The following is a 15,903-nucleotide window of genomic DNA, read 5'->3' as shown; positions in this document are numbered from 1 at the left end:
GTGTGACTAACCAGAAATTTCAACCTGACCCAAGAGACTTGAAAACCACAGCATATTTCCAGAATCTATCAGCCTAAGAAGGAAACCCAAATGTGTTAGAAGCACATTCATCTGGAAAATTACCTGTGCTAGAAGCAGTCAGAATGTGAATAAAGGGACTGTGGTTACAGAAAGAAGAAAAAGCCATAGCTTTAGTTAAACACTGCTTCCTCTCTGCCCGTTGTTACCTATGGTCATAATCAATTATTAGTTCTGCTTCACCATTCCTTAAAGCACTATACTCTTCTTACAAAAATAGTTAATGATCTAGTAAAGCCATATTCACCCACTGAAGAGCAAGAAAAAGGAATAAACTGGTATTAATCATCAAAACAGGAAAAATGAGCTATTTGCTTACTTAGTTACTTAATAGAATCCCACCCAACTTAGTTTCACCTGCAGATTTATTGAGAGGGTACTCAATGCCCTCATCCAGATCATCAACAAAAATATTAACAACACCGGCCCCAATACTGAGCCCTGACAGACACGTAGAAACTAGAAATTTTGTATGCATTGCAGGAACTGCCTTGAACAAATTTTTTAAAGATATTTATAGAATATTTAGAAGTAGTCTAAAATAGTTTGAATATTTTCAGAAGCTTAGGAGGAAAGATTTCTGTATAAAACTTTATTTCCTTCCAAGGATAAAGTTCCACACTAACCTTGGGGGATGAATGAATGAGGGGAGAAGTAGACTGAAAGTAACAATGAAATAGGATTAAACAGAAGTCTAGGAATTCCTGTGGCACTCAAGACTTCCAAAAAAGTCAACTTAACATACTGTGGTTAAGTCTAAAATTACTTGAAGTCGAGACTGATTCAATAAAGTCAACATGAACATCTCATCATCAGCTGCTTTAATATTAGTCATTATACATTTCTCCTAGACAAATTAGTCCATAGAGAGAGATTCACTCAAGTAGGTCTATCTGCTGAAAGCTCCTCTCTATATGTAAGATACAGAAAGCCTACAATCTTATCCACTAAAGTAACTAATTTCTTTTTTCTGAAGAGTCTGCATGTAGACACAAGTTGAGGGGTATGAAAATTACCAGTACCATACACATCCTCTCCTCCTCGCATGATCTGCCTGAAGTTTGGGGTCAAATTATCCCACTCACAGATCAGACCTAGAATTAAGATGGAGAACTACCTGGTTCAAAAATCAATCCAGGCAATCCTGAAGTAAACAGCAAAAGCACTAAGATCTTCTGCCATTTACCAAAGCAGAACAGTCCCCTTTATAGCCACACTGGATTTCAACATGTAAGTGAATGTTAATCACATATTCAGAAATTATTTTTATTTCTCATATGTAGTTTAAAAAGTGCAGATTATTTTCATACATTTCCTTTGATATCACTACCATCTGCATCTTTTTCTCTATAATGATTTGTATGAAACTGACATGACTGACAGACACAAGAAAATGAATGTCAGGTAACACTGAAAGCACATTTCATAACTGAAACATTCTTAGCTGCATCATCAGCATAACCTCATTTGATGTAAAAACAAAGAGCCTGGTGACCACATGTTGCCTGTTTGGGAGGCAACTCCCATTAGTGCTTTGTACCTGGTCCAAATTATCTGCCTCATTGACAAATCGAACACTTGCAGATCTAGACCTTCGATGTTTATTGCCCTGTGAGTCTCCATAATCCCTGAGAGGTGAAGTAGGCAGGAAGTGGCGGTTCCCTTTATGAGATAGGAGATAAAAAAAAAAAGAAGTAGGAAAACAAAACTTCGTACAGGAAATTTTTCATTTTGCTTTATCAAAAAGTGTGTTTCATCTTGCCAATATATTTATAAGCCACATTACAGAAAAAACTACTACTAAAGTTACATAAAATGCACAGGCATACTTATATACCCATTACCTCTTCTCAGGATTCTTCTTCAAGTATTTCTGAAATACAGGTATGTGACAGTAAGAAAGAGGTTTCCTTTGTTCCTCCGAGGAATAAATAGGTTTTTTCATCCAATTTTATTTGCCCAAGCAATAGCTTTTTCCTCTACTTTTTCTATCTATTATAGCTTCAAACTACAGTACTTCACAGCTTTTACATTAGAAAAATAGAAGCTTTCTACTAAAATTTACTAAATTTACTATAATTCTGGGAGGAATGCAGCCCCCAAATACACTTTGTTCTAAAATATAATGAATTCTGTTGGAACGATGGCACTGCACGGCACAAGCAATCCAGGAGGTTCCTCGATTGTGTGGAAGACAACTTCCGTCTGCAAGTAATAGAGGAGCCGACAAGGAGAGGTGCCATGCTTGACCTTGTGCTTACCAACAGGGAAGGGCTTGTTGAGAATGTGGTACTACAGGGAAGCCTTGGATGCAGCGATCATGAGATGGTCGAATTTGAGATCCCCAGGAGAGTGAGAAGAGCATGTAGCAAGCTCACTGCCCCGGACTTCAAAAGAGCAGACTTTGGCCTCTTCAGGAGCCTGCTTAGTAAGGTTCCATGGGATATAGCCCTGGAGGGCAGGGGGGCCCAAGACTGTTGGTTTATATTCAAGGATCACCTGCTGCAAGCTCAGGAGTGTTGCATCCCAACTAGAAGGAAGTGCAGCAGGAGGGCCAGGAGACCTCCTTGGATGGATAAGGAGCTGCTGAGGAAAATTCAAAGGAAAAAAGAGGCTTATATAAAATGGAAGCAAGGACAGGTGGCCTGGGTAGAGTAAAGGGATGTTGCCCGGGAAGCTAGGGACCAGGTTAGGAAGGCTAAGGCCCAGTTAGAATTAAACATAGCCAGGGATGTTAAGGATAATAGGAAGGGATTCTATAGGTACGTAGCAAACAAAAAACAGACTAGGGACAAAATAGGCCCCCTGAGGAAGCTTTCGGGAGAACTGGCTACACAGGATTTGGAGAAGGCTGAGGTTCTGAATGACTTCTTCGCCTTGGTCTTCACTGGCAAAGGCTCTGACTGCACCACCCAGTTCTTAGAAGGCAGACGCAGGGACTGTGAGAATGAAGACCTTGGGCCCACTGTAGGAGAGGATCTGGTTCGTGACCATCTTCAAAATCTGAATGCACACAAATCCATGGGACCTGATGGAATCCATCCGCGGGTCCTGAAGGAGCTGGCAAAGGAAGTTGCTAAGCCACTGGCCATCATATTTGAAAAATCATGGCAGTCAGGTGAAGTTCCCAACGACTGGAAAAAGGGAAATATAACCCCCATTTTCAAGAAGGGGAAAACGGAAGACCTGGGGAATTACAGACCAGTCAGTCCCACCTCTGTGCCTGGTAAAATCTTGGAGCACATTCTCCTGGAAGGCATGCTAAGGCACATGAAAAACAACAAGGTGCTTGGTGACAGCCAGCATGGCTTCACTAGGGGGAAATCCTGCCTGACCAATTTGGTGGCCTTCTATGATGGGGCTACAGAATTGATGGATAAGGGTAAAGCAGTTGACGTCATCTACCTGGACTTGTGCAAAGCGTTTGACACTGTCCCACACGACATCCTTCTCTCTAAATTGGAGAGATACCAATTTGATGGATGGACCACTCGGTGGATAAAGAACTGGCTGGACGGCCGCACACAAAGAGTTGTGGTCAATGGCTCAATGTCTGGCTGGAGACCGGTAACAAGTGGTGTCCCTCAGGGATCGGTGTTGGGACCAGTCTTGTTTAACATCTTCGTCGCTGACATGGACAGTGGGATTGAGTGCGCCCTCAGCAAGTTTGCCGATGACACCAAGCTGTGTGGTCCGGTTGATACGTTGGAGGGAAGGGATGCCATCCAGAGGGACCTTGACACGCTTGTGAGGTGGGCTGATGCCAACCTTATGCAGCTCAACCACGACAAGTGCAAGGTCCTACACCTGGGTCGGAGCAATCCCAGGCACGGCTACAGACTGGGCAAAGAAGAGATTCAGAGCGGCCCTGCAGAGAAGGACTTGGGGGTGCTGGTCGATGAGAAAATGAACATGAGCCAGCAGTGTGCGCTCGCAGCCCAGAAAGCCAACCGTATCCTGGGCTGCATCAAAAGGAGTGCGACCAACAGGTCGAAGGAGGTGATCCTGCCCCTCTCCTCTGCTCTCGTGAGACCTCACCTGGAGTATTGTGTGCAGTTCTGGTGTCCTCAACATAAAAAGGACATGGAACTCTTGGAACAAGTCCAGAGGAGGGCCACGAGGATGATCAGGGGACTGGAGCACCTCCCGTATGAAGACAGGCTGAGGAAGTTGGGTCTGTTCAGCCTGGAGAAGAGAAGGCTGAGTGGAGACCTCATAGCAGCCTTCCAGTGTCTGAAGGGGGCTTATAGGGATGCTGGGGAGGGAGTCTTCGTCAGGGACTGTAGTGACAGGACAAGGGGTAATGGGTTAAAACTTAAACAGGGGAAGTTTAGATTGGATATAAGGAGGAAATTCTTTCCTGTTAGGGTGGTGAGACACTGGATTCGGTTGCCCAGGGAGGTTGTGAGTGCTCCATCCTTGGCAGTATTCAAGGCCAGGTTGGATGAAGCCTTGTGTTGGATGGTTTAGTGAGAGGTGTCCCTGTCCATGGCAGGGGGGTGGGAACTAGATGATCTTGAGGTCCTTTCCAACCCTAACCATTCTATGATTCTATGATTCTATGATTCTATGATTCTATTAAAAAAGCTACTTTTCTGTAGGTTATACATTTCTTCAGTTCCTCCTTTTCCACTGAGCCTTACATAATTTCATCCACACATCCATAATCTTATGCATTTAAAATTTAACTTCCCTTTTGCTGTGAAACAAGCTTCAGAAGCTGCAATGTCTTTTGGATTTAGCTTTAACTTATACATATCTACAGCTCTCATTACCATGCATATGATACATCATGCCGGGGACAAGCAATTTTCTCTACTGAAAGAATCATTAGATCTCTCAGGATACCAGCAGAAAAGACTATGCAATAGAAAGCTACAAGAATTTACCCAATCAGCAGCTCCATAAGGTCTTGCAAATTTCTAAACCCAATTTCTTTGAAGTAATCAATGACAACTTTTCACACCACTATCTTTATATTTTTAATTTCCTCTTTCCATGCAACAACTATGTGACATAATTTAAGTATACTGAAGCACCTTAAGTATTTTACCTGACACTCCTCCTCCATCCAGATCACTAGGATATAAGCTTGAGAGAGAAGCACTTCTCATTTCAGAGTTCCGGGTTAATCGTTGGCTCCTTAATTGACCTATAGATTGTTCCAGTGTTTCTTTTAACTGCAGAGAAATTGCAATTTACTGAAATATGAGCATAGACTGATGAAAAAAATGCATGTAAAATATTATTTTTCAAAGAAGACATTAAGAGAATCAAAACTATTTTTAAGCTAGGAATTAATAACAGCTTTTCTTCATTCTCTTGTATATCATATTCCTATAACTACAGCAAAACATTTTTACAACACTGGCAGCTTCAAATTTCAAGTTTCTTACAACAGTGGTGCAACACACTAGGAAAACTCAAAAGAAAAAATATGTCTCCTACAACCAAACTAAGACCTATTTGCCAGCTCTGCAAAATCCAGAAAACAACTTCAAACAACTTCTTTTAATTGCATTTTTCTATCAGCCCTACCTGGAATCAATTTGACATATAGCTGCCAAATTTCACAAAGAAGCTTGATATCAAGCCTCTCTTTTACTAGCTATACTTCAAGAAAAGTGCAGCCATCTCAAACTTTAAAGTTCAGAACTAACTATAGTCCTAAACAAGTTCCTCATTTTTCAGACTTGCATCTTACTTTCTAAAATTGCATTTGCTAATTTTGGTTCTCAGCCACTTGCTTTTGACACGTTTAGTTGACAATCTACAAAACATCTATTACTAAAGGGTTGCCTTTCTTTCCCTAACAGAAGCTTGTACACAAGGGTTAAATTCCTGCTTTACTCTCGCAGAAATATACACATTGCCAGATCTCCCTCTAGGTGGCACAAAAAAGTGCCTAACATTTTGGTACTTCCTTAATATTGTAGAATCATAGAATAGTTAGGGTTGGAAAGACCCTTAAGATCATTCAGTTCCAACCCCCCTGCATACCTCACACTAAACCATGCCACCCAAGGCTCTGTCCAACCTGGCCTTGAACACTGCTAGGCATGGAGTATTCACGACTTCCCTGAGCAACCCATTCCAGTGCCTCACCACCCTCACAGTAAAGAACTTCTTCCTTATATCCAATCTAAATTTCCCCTGTTTAAGTTTGAACCCATTACCCCTTGTCCTATCACTACAGTCCCTAATGAAGAATCCCTCCCCAGCATCGTTACAGGCCGCCTTCAGATACTGGAAGGCTGTTATGAGGTCTCCACGCAGCCTTCTCTTCCCCAGACTGAACAGCCCCAACTTTCTCAGCCAGCTCATGCTCATTTTCTCATTGACCAACACCCCCAAGTCCTTTTCCACAGGGCTGCTCTGAATCTCTTCTCTGCCCAACCTGTAGCTGTGCCTGGGATTGCTCTGACCCCGGTGTAGGACCTTGCACTTGGCATGGTTAATATTTTTAATATATTATATATATATTAATATAATTATACATATATATTATATATATATATATAATTAAAAGATACAAATATCAGTGCCATCAGAAAAAAAAATAGATAACCACAAAGGAAACAGATATCTCTCAAGGGCTAATTACTTTAAAACCTCTCTGAACCAGTGAAGCCAGCAGGAAGTTCCACGTTAACATCAGGAAGAACTTCTTTACTGTAAGAGTGACAGGGCACTGGAACAGGTTGCCCAGGGGGGTTGTGGAGTCTCCTACACTGGAGATATTCAAGGCCCGCCTGGACAAGTTCCTGTGTGATGTACTGTAGGTTACCCTGCTCTTGCGGGGGGGTTGGACTAGATGATCTTTTGAGGTCCCTTCCAACCCTTGGGATTCTGTGATTCTGTGAAAATAACATTGCTCTAGAACACAGCGTGTATGAAAGTACAACCTTCCCACCACTAGAGTACTAACAACAGCAAAAATTAAATAAAGTTCTGAACAGCAAATCTTCCTGACCCTGTAAGTTATGTAGCAAGTTTTGTATTGATTCACATAAGACACTGAGCACCTAAAAGTGGGATAGTGAGACTAATTTATAAATTAGAATGTAAAATAGCTCCACAGCAGCCCAACAGTCACCAATTCATAAATGTAAATATGCTATACAATGGTCTGAAGAAGTCTTTTTAAAGGAAAAGATTACAAAGAATTCAAGGGTTAGACATTACAATCAGTGCCACTAACAGAACCTAAACATACAGCCCATTTGGAGCAAATCATTCTTAGATAAACAATCTTATCTAATATGGTAGAAGTGTTGGACCAAGTATCACTGTGAAAAAAAAAAAACACCAACACATCACCATTCAAACGAGAAATTCATTCAAGTTTTTCTTAAATACTTATTATACAAAGAAAACAGATTGACTACTTACTGACCCCAGCTGCTTCTTCCCACATACCAAATACATAAGACAACCGAGTGGAAGCTTTGCTTCAAAAAGGGAACTGGAACTCAGAGAAATATGCTATCTTTACTAATTGTACTAAGAAGACCGAATTTACTTTATTATTTAAAGCTCAAGCAGGAGATGGTTAGTATCTCTAGATTTCTCCTTGAGCCATAATCAAAAGCCACCTGGCATTGACTAAGAAGAATGGACATTAAGTCAAAATTAAATGCAAGTGACGTCTTGCTCACCTTGATGTTTCCCAATAGAACACCTTTTTAGAGTAACAATCTTGAACTACATTTAGTATCAGTATTTGTTAAAAACTGAGAAGCTTAAATGGCTCCAACACTCACCAGAAATTCCACAAATTCAGTACCTAAGCAGAGCATATAAAGGCATAAACAGCATTCAAACAGAAGGAAAAAAATACTTTCAAGGCATATAATATCCCAGATTACTTCTATGCAGAACTTGTGCATACCAATTTTGAAAGCAAGCTGTCTGAAGAAACAAATCTTTTCTACATATTTGCTTTTTTTCCTCTTTCTCTCTACCCTCACATGCAAAATACTCCTACATTTCACATATATCTGTTCCAAGTTCCACCTGTTCACTGCTACAGTTTGTTTACAACTAAGTTACAAACCTCTCTTGCCCTACCAGCACTAATTTGTTTTACCTTCTCTGTCTAGACACTTGTATTTAAGCTTGTAGAAGACTGCTGTTTATGAGAATTTCACCCCTTCTGCAATTTAGATAAAGCTGGTCAACAGATTCAGAAGCTGCTGTAGAATGCCAGGAAAAAATACTTCACCAGTATGATCACAACATCATTTCCTGCTGTAATTTAGCTTTTATATTATCACTTATTCATGCAAAAGAAACACATTCCCTAATATTCTATTCCAGCTATACACCTTGTACATGGTATTGTGTCATAATAATCTATTTGGTGCTTAGACCCAGAAAAGTAATGAAACTACAAAACCTGCCAGGCTCATTATATAACATATTAATATGGTTTGATTTAGATCACTCAAATAAATATGCAAACTTTCGCTTTACATCTACCTATTCTTGATATATTCTGTCCATTATTAACAAGTTTCCAGCTATGAATGCTAATAGCAGAAAAGATTTAAGAAGTCAAGATAAACTGAAGATTACTCACAGTTGCTATCGCTTCAGTTTGTTCCTTGTTGTATTCTCTGTATTGTCCCAGCAAATGGTCAACATGTCTTAGATTTCTGTTGGTATCCTTAAAAAAAGTTTGAGGAAGAAAAGTCAAACCAGAAACTTCCTCTATTCAGACACTGCTGTTGTCTCTATTATGCGTGGTTTATCAGTGTAAAATGATAATACAAGTGTTTTTAAATGGTCTAAGCATTCAAAATACTGTTCAAGTAACCAGAATCTGAAGATGTTGTCTCTAAATTGAAGAGACGTCAATTTGATAGATGGACCACTCGGTGGATAAAGAACTGGCTGGATGGCTGCACGCACAGAGTTGCGATCAATGGCTCAATGTCCAGCTGGAGACCAGTAACAAGTGGTGTCCCTCAGAGATTGGTGTTGGGATCGGTCATGTTCAATGCCTTTGCCGGTGACATGGACAGTGGGATTGAGTGTGCCCTCAACTAAACGGCATTTGCCGATGACACCAAGCTGTGTGGTTCAGTTGATACGCTGGAGGGAAGGAATGCCATCCAGAAGGACCTTGACATGCTTGTGAGGTGGGCTGATGCCAACCTTATAAAGTTTTACCATGTCAAGTGCAAGGTCCAACACCTGGGTCAGAGCAATCCCAGGCACAGCTACAGGTTGGGCAGAGAAGAGATTCAGAGCAGCCCTGCGGAGAAGGGCTTGGGGGTGTTGGACGACAAGAAACTTAACATGAGCCGGCTTCAGTGTGCACTCGCAGCCCAGAAAGCCAACTGTATCCTGGGCTGCATCAAAAGAAGTGTGACCAGCAGGTCAAAGGAGGTGATGATCATGCCCCTCTACTCTGCTCTTGCGAGACCTCCCTTGGAGTATTGTGTACAGTCCTGGTGTCCTCAACATAAAAAGGACATGGAACTGTTGGAACAAGTCCAGAGGGCCATGAGGATGATCAGGGGCTGGAGCACCTCCCATATGAAGACAGGCTGAGAAAGTTGGGGCTGTTCAGCCTGGAGAAGAGAAGGCTGCGTGGAGACCTCATAGCAGCCTTCCAGTACCTGAAGGCGGTCTGTAACAATGCTGGGGAGGGACTCTTCATTAGGGACTGTAGTGATAGGACAAGGGGCAATGGGTTCAAACTTAAACAGGGGAAATTTAGATTGGATATAAGCAAGAAATTCTTTCCTGTGAGGGTGGTGAGGCACTGGAATGGGTTACCCAGGGAAGCTGTGAATGCTCCATGCCTAGCAGTGTTCAAGGCCAGGTTGGACAGAGCCTCGGGTGACATAGTTTAGTTTGAGGTGTCCGTGCCCACAGCAGAGGGTTTGGAGCTAGATGATCTTTGAGTCCTTTTCAACTCTTAACTATTCTATGATTGTATGATTCTAAGACAGACCATGGCAAAGGGAATGAGAAAAAACAAATAAATAAAAAACACAAACTCACAAAAAGGTCACTATCATTTACAGTACGACAGTAAGGCTACAGCTTCAAATTAATTGTAAGTTTCACTCACTCTAGGCATTCAGAACTGTCAGCTGGAGAAGAATGGCAATGACTTCTCAAGCAGTAAATGGCATCAAGATAACTAAATGTCTCCTTCCACTTGCAATACAGATTCACATATTTCCTCCACTGCCTCCACTGAACCAGCAGGAATTAGATGAATGCTTTTTCCTACTTAGGTAAGGATCTCTTGCAAGTTTATAAATACTGCTTCTTATTGTGATGTTCCACACATAGAAAATATTTGAATTGTAAGGCCAATCATGAGGGAATTAACTGCCTACATACGTACTTTATCATGAATTGGGCAATTTTAAACAGTGCAAGACAACAAAGATGGGGCTGGAATTTTCTGCTACAAAATGTAATGCCTTTTTTGAGAATCTGACAATTTTTTTTTGGCATTATTCACTTGGCAAATTTTATAAACAGTATTACCAAACAGGTGATTACTTCTAACAACGCTATTACTGTCTTAAATAACAGCTGTATATAAGTGTAACAAACCACACACTTTGAGCTGAAAGGCAATATAAAAACTTTCCCAAATCCTTTCTGGTTTGCACAGAAAGCAATGCTTCCCATCACTACAGTATTTTCCACAACTTCAGATATGAAAATTTAACCCTTTTGTTACAGAAATTCAAACTCTATACATACTTTAAACCCATATTTTGTAAACAACCTGTAATGTACTTGCTAAAGTATGGATCTTCTCTGTAACTTCTTCCGCACCATAGTTCTGAGCTCTGCTGTGGGATGCTCTCAAAGGTGGCCGCCTTCCTATTCGAGCCCTAAAAAAGTTGTCTGAATCACTGGATGAATCTGCCATTAGTATCTTGAAACCTAGACAGGAAGACCAGAAAAAGTTATGAGTGTTGAATCCAGATTTTAACTGAACAGTCTCTGACTTGCACAGTATTCCCAAAGCAACTTCAAACACTCAGGCCACATTTACACTAGCCTTTCTGGTTCAAGTCAGCAGCATATACTTTTGAAGCAGATCTTCCAACTGTTCCTCAGTTATGTTTGTTCACACCATGAAGCAGTGCCAAGAGGCAAGACACAGAGCCAATTAGGACAGAAATAAATCAAAAAATGCACTCTCACTATTTCTAAGTTCAATACCCAGATAAGACCATAGCCCAAAGCAAATTCTCCCCCCAAACATACACTGGGGACATGAGAGTTTTATTAATTGTTCTGGTCTGCAGAAGCACTCCCCTTTACTTCACACTACTTGCTACAGAATGGCCAGGGCCAACTAAGACAAATAGCCCCAAGTAACTAAATATCTGAAGCAAATCTAAGAATCACTATGTTAAGGACTCAGGAATTTGAGATATTATGGAAAAAGGCAAATGCTGCTTCTTAAAGAGCAAGGAAAGAAAACTGCAAAGTTGTAGACTAATCAACACAAATATGCAGGAAAAATAAAACAGACTAAGAAAAAAAGGGCAATGTATCCGTTGATATCAAATCAATGGATATGGTAACAAGGAACCAAATTTGTTAAACAGTTAGACCAGCATGACAACTTGTAATATCAGAAAAAGAGATAGGTACTGATAGAATTTAAGGAAAAGCAGCAGCTTACTTATTTTCTGAAAACATCATTCTGAGAAGTATATTAACCATAACAGCCCAAACTACTGAAAAGTTATGACACTGGAGAACACAAAACGGAAATGAAGATTCACAAAAGAAATTATTAATGGTTTTGTTTTCAGCTGTCCAAAAATAGACTCAGTAAGACATTTAGTAGCCAAAGCACTGAAGAAAGGCTCGTAAACAAGGTATACATGAAAGAAAACACTAGACACAGAAAGACATTTTGTCTGAAGAAAACTTCCTGTTTATGGTTGAGTAGCATTCCTCTTTGTTCTTATGAGCAACATAAGAGGAACCACAAATACTTTTAAGTTAAAGCTTTGTTTTGTATAAAGCAACATCCTCATTTTTAAAGGAATTATAAAAATTTCATTTTACATTTTTTAAAAATCATAATATATATAGAAATCTGTACAAATACTCTATATGCACATATGTCTATTAATTTAAATTAAGAAGTGCCTACTATCACTTTTTACAAAAATCTAGACTGATTTCAGCACATGATCATACAATCTACTTGACAGTGAGAGTGATTTGTCTTTTACTAGTTCAGTGTACCCAAACAGATTATAACTTGTAATTTCTTGCACTCAGGAAAAACACTAGTACTCAGTATTTTCCTTCGCTGCAGGAAACAGAACGTTTCAGTTTCACTCTAGACTGGCTTGTTAAGAGATATTCAGAGTAAAGCAAACAAGTACAAGTGACAGTCTCAACTGCAAGTTTTCCAGCTCAAGTAAACAAAAGATAAACTGAGTACAGGCAACCTGATTACTTCAAGTGTTTTTATTTGTTTAGCTCCAGGCAGACAAATCTATCACTAGGTAACTAACTTGGTGTTAAAGGCATGTTTGAAGCCTTACTGATAAGGCTAAGCATGACAAAAACAATTAATAGCCATTCTAGAAAGGGACCTGACACCTGAAAGGTCCTTGCCTTAAGAGCTTCCAATCGAGCTAGAAGTTTTCAAAAACCAGGAAGGTGGCCCGACATAGTGACAGTTCACCATCATGCTAGCAGGCACCGGTCCTACACTTTATGGTCAATTTGTGACACCACCTTCCCAGCCCTCTTCGGCATCACGACACAGAAAACAGTTCCTTCATACTGTACACCAACTAACTCTCTCTGCAAGTCCTCCCTACGCCGCGCACGTATCGAACTTCACTAACACCTGACATCATCTCCGAGGGCCTCCGGAATCTTTTGCGCCAGACACGGCAGTGAAAGCCCCAGGGGCAGCAGGACAAGCCCAGGACAGCGCTGAGCATGCCGACGGCCGCGCCTCCGTCAGGCCCAAGGGCTGCAACCCTGCGGCCGGCACGCCCCGCGCCTCCCACCGCGGCTCCCGGCTGCCGCAGCTCCCAGGGCCGCTCACCTCCGCACCCTACCAGACCCCAGCGGCAGCGCAGCACGTTTCCGCAGCCGCTCTAGCCGCAGCCCCCGACTCAGCCCTCCCCACACCCCCAGCCCTCACCATACAGCAGCTACAGGAGGGAGCGACAGCTCCCAGAGGCGAAGCCGACCATTTCCCTGAGCACGCCCAAGGGCTCCACACACGGCCTCACTTCGCCGCCATGGCAACTTGAACTAGCCGCCCTGCCACCAACGGCCAAAGCCTCCTTCCGGGCGCCGGGCCCCCCTCGCCGCAGGGGTCTGTGGGACAGGTAGTCCGCGAGCGACGCCTGCCACGGGGAAAGAAGGCGCGGAGGACTTAAACTCCCAAGAGACTTTGCGGCAGCGACGCTGGCCGAGCCAGTGGCCCACTGCCGCAGGAGCCGTAAGGGAAGCCAAGCCCCGCCGGGTTGTCGTTGGACTGTGGGAGGCCGCGGCGCTCTCTGGCGCTGGTGTTTGTAAGCGTTAAAAGGTAAACGTCTGCAAAATACGTTGGTTTTACGCAAACTGCAGCTAAGCAGGCGTGAAAAGCAGAAACAAAAGCTATTGCTCTGGCAAAGCAGGTGTAGGCACCTGTCTGATAGTGCTGAGGAAAGGTGTGAGTTACTTAGAATCATAGAATCCCCTAGGTTGAAAAAGACCTTTAAAATCATCAAGTCATTATCCCAATACTGCCAAGTCCACCACTAAACCGTGTCACTGAGCCTCACCTACACTCTTTCTGAACACTTAAGGGGTGGTGATTCCACCACGTCTAAGGGCAGCCTTTTACGATGTCTGATCACCCTCTCTATGAAGGAGTTTCGTTCCTAATATCCAATCCGAACCTCCCCTGGCGTAGCTTGGGGCCGTTACCTCTTGCTCTATCACTTGTACCTTGGGAGAAGAGACTGACCCCCACCTCACTACAATCTCCTTTCAGGTAGTTGTAAGAGAGTGAAACTTGAAACAGTTGTCTCTCACAAGGGAGATATCTGCATTCCTGTCTCTTGACTTTTTCCTGTTTCCTTGAGCCCCGCATCTTCCAGTTCATAAATGTGGTTCCTGTTACCCGTGCATGCAGTAAAAATGACCAAATATTACAGACTGCTACACTGACTAGCCTTGAGAGAAAAGGGGTAGATAGAGTGCTGTGGGTGGTCACAGGAAACATCGCCTGGGCCCCTGAAACTTGGAAAATATTTGGCATATTTGCCAAATATTTGTTGGCATATTTGGCTGCCAGTTACCTGTAGATGAGCACTCAAGCCCAAGGTAAAGAGTGGGTTGGGTTTTTAATACAGATAAGTCTCCATTGCCTCAAGGTGAGTTCGTATTTCACAGATCCATTCCATTGGCCTCTGAGCTCAGTAATAAAGCATGGCTGACAATCCATACTGCCTGCCTTCATTTCTGTCTCACAGGACTGTTTCATTTACTCATGACAAGTCTCTAACGTAGTAAGTGTACCTGTATGCCATATGATTGTAACAGGGATTGTAACCTGTAACAGCTAGGCTCCCTGCACTGGCAGCATCCACCAACAGCCCAGGCAGTGTCTGGTGATCCCTGATGCTGTATCTTTGATTTGTGGTCATGCTCAAGTGGCATTACCCTCATCTGAGTTGAAGGCAGGTGAGACACAGAACAAGAATGTATTGATATAATTTACCTTATTGTGAGCTGAAGCATTAGTGAATAACTAGGGAAGAAATGAGTCTTCCCCGGATTTCAGTGCATCACCTTTGATTGTCCTGGCCTTTCCTTTGCAGACTGCAGCATGGTCAGGTTGTGCTGGTAGGTAGAAAAGCAGGGTAAGAGCCAGGGCTTCGGCTGTTCTCATCTCACAAGGCTGTTATAGTGGTCTCTGGGAAACAGACCCTGAATTTTCCTGAGCTCTCTGAGGAATTTCCTCTCCTCCCCGTTTTGCACCTGGCGGTAGGCTTGCTCCTCCATAGACTCCCAAAATTCATCCATGAGCAGATTTCCTGCCCTGGTAGCCTCTCTCAGGCCATCACAGAGGGGATGAAGGGCTAAGGAGTATGTCCTAGATGTGGTTGGTTCATATACGAGAAGTGGTTTTACATGTATGTTGAGTGTGGGCGCATCTGGTTTGCTATTAACACAATGTTCCAGTGAAAGCTAATGCCAGTATGTGAGACTGTCAAATGGGGCACAACCACTAGTCAGTCCTAAAGGCTATAACCATGCATATATCAATTGTAAAAGCAGGTAGTCAGCAGACAGCACTTTTTAACTATGCATGTATTGGTCTAATGTAAGAGAAAGAAGCAGATGCTTCCAGTGCTTCAAGCAGCTGCTTTCGCACACAGCTGCAGCATTACCACAAACATGGGAACTCCTTCACATATGCATATGAAATAAGGCTTATGCTGTGGACTAGTATAATTCTCATCAAGCTGAGTCTTGCTTGGTATAAAAAGTGAAATACTAGAGACTGTTACAAAAAAAAAAGCCAAACTTGTAATCAGGCATGTATGCCAAGACTCCTGGACTGTGTATATCTTGATGAAAATTATCCAAACCATTTAGATCCCCACCACTGCCAACAGAGAAGAGAGCAGCAGGCCAGTAATGTTTTCAAACCCAGTTGATTCAGTGAACACCAATGTAAGGTAACAAACGGCTTGAAGATCACTGTGGTTTTGCGCAAAGTATTAAGGACAAACTTCTGGTTTCCTCTGTTCCCTTCAAAATTCAAGGAATGGGAGGGGGATCAGGTGTGATAGGGTTGCAAATTTA

The 15,903-nt window shown here is 42.3% G+C and overlaps 1 protein-coding gene across 6 annotated transcripts in view; it reads right to left on the bottom strand.

Annotated features, from left to right (window-relative positions):
• CEP128 (centrosomal protein 128) overlaps nucleotides 1–13,329 on the bottom strand; it is a 106,837-nt gene extending 93,508 nt beyond the window's left edge. For 3 of the 6 annotated variants that reach the window (XM_065685921.1, XM_065685926.1, XM_065685925.1), the window contains exons 1-5: nucleotides 13,244–13,329; nucleotides 10,838–10,998; nucleotides 8,660–8,746; nucleotides 5,132–5,258; nucleotides 1,619–1,740 (exon numbers count right to left, since the gene is read on the bottom strand). In XM_065685921.1, the coding sequence (XP_065541993.1) occupies nucleotides 1,619–1,740; nucleotides 5,132–5,258; nucleotides 8,660–8,746; nucleotides 10,838–10,984 (483 nt within the window). In that variant the 5' untranslated portion in view covers nucleotides 10,985–10,998; nucleotides 13,244–13,329. Of the gene's footprint in view, nucleotides 1–1,618; nucleotides 1,741–5,131; nucleotides 5,259–8,659; nucleotides 8,747–10,837; nucleotides 10,999–13,243 lie in introns of those variants that run through there. The other 3 variants (XM_065685922.1, XM_065685924.1, XM_065685923.1) reach the window with 3 other exon arrangements.
• Nucleotides 13,330–15,903: the final 2,574 nt, after the last annotated feature.

Source organism: Lathamus discolor, chromosome 6 (assembly GCF_037157495.1).
Source record: "Lathamus discolor isolate bLatDis1 chromosome 6, bLatDis1.hap1, whole genome shotgun sequence".
Taxonomy (NCBI): domain Eukaryota; kingdom Metazoa; phylum Chordata; class Aves; order Psittaciformes; family Psittacidae; genus Lathamus; species Lathamus discolor.
This window is presented reverse-complemented; position numbering and strand designations above follow the sequence as displayed.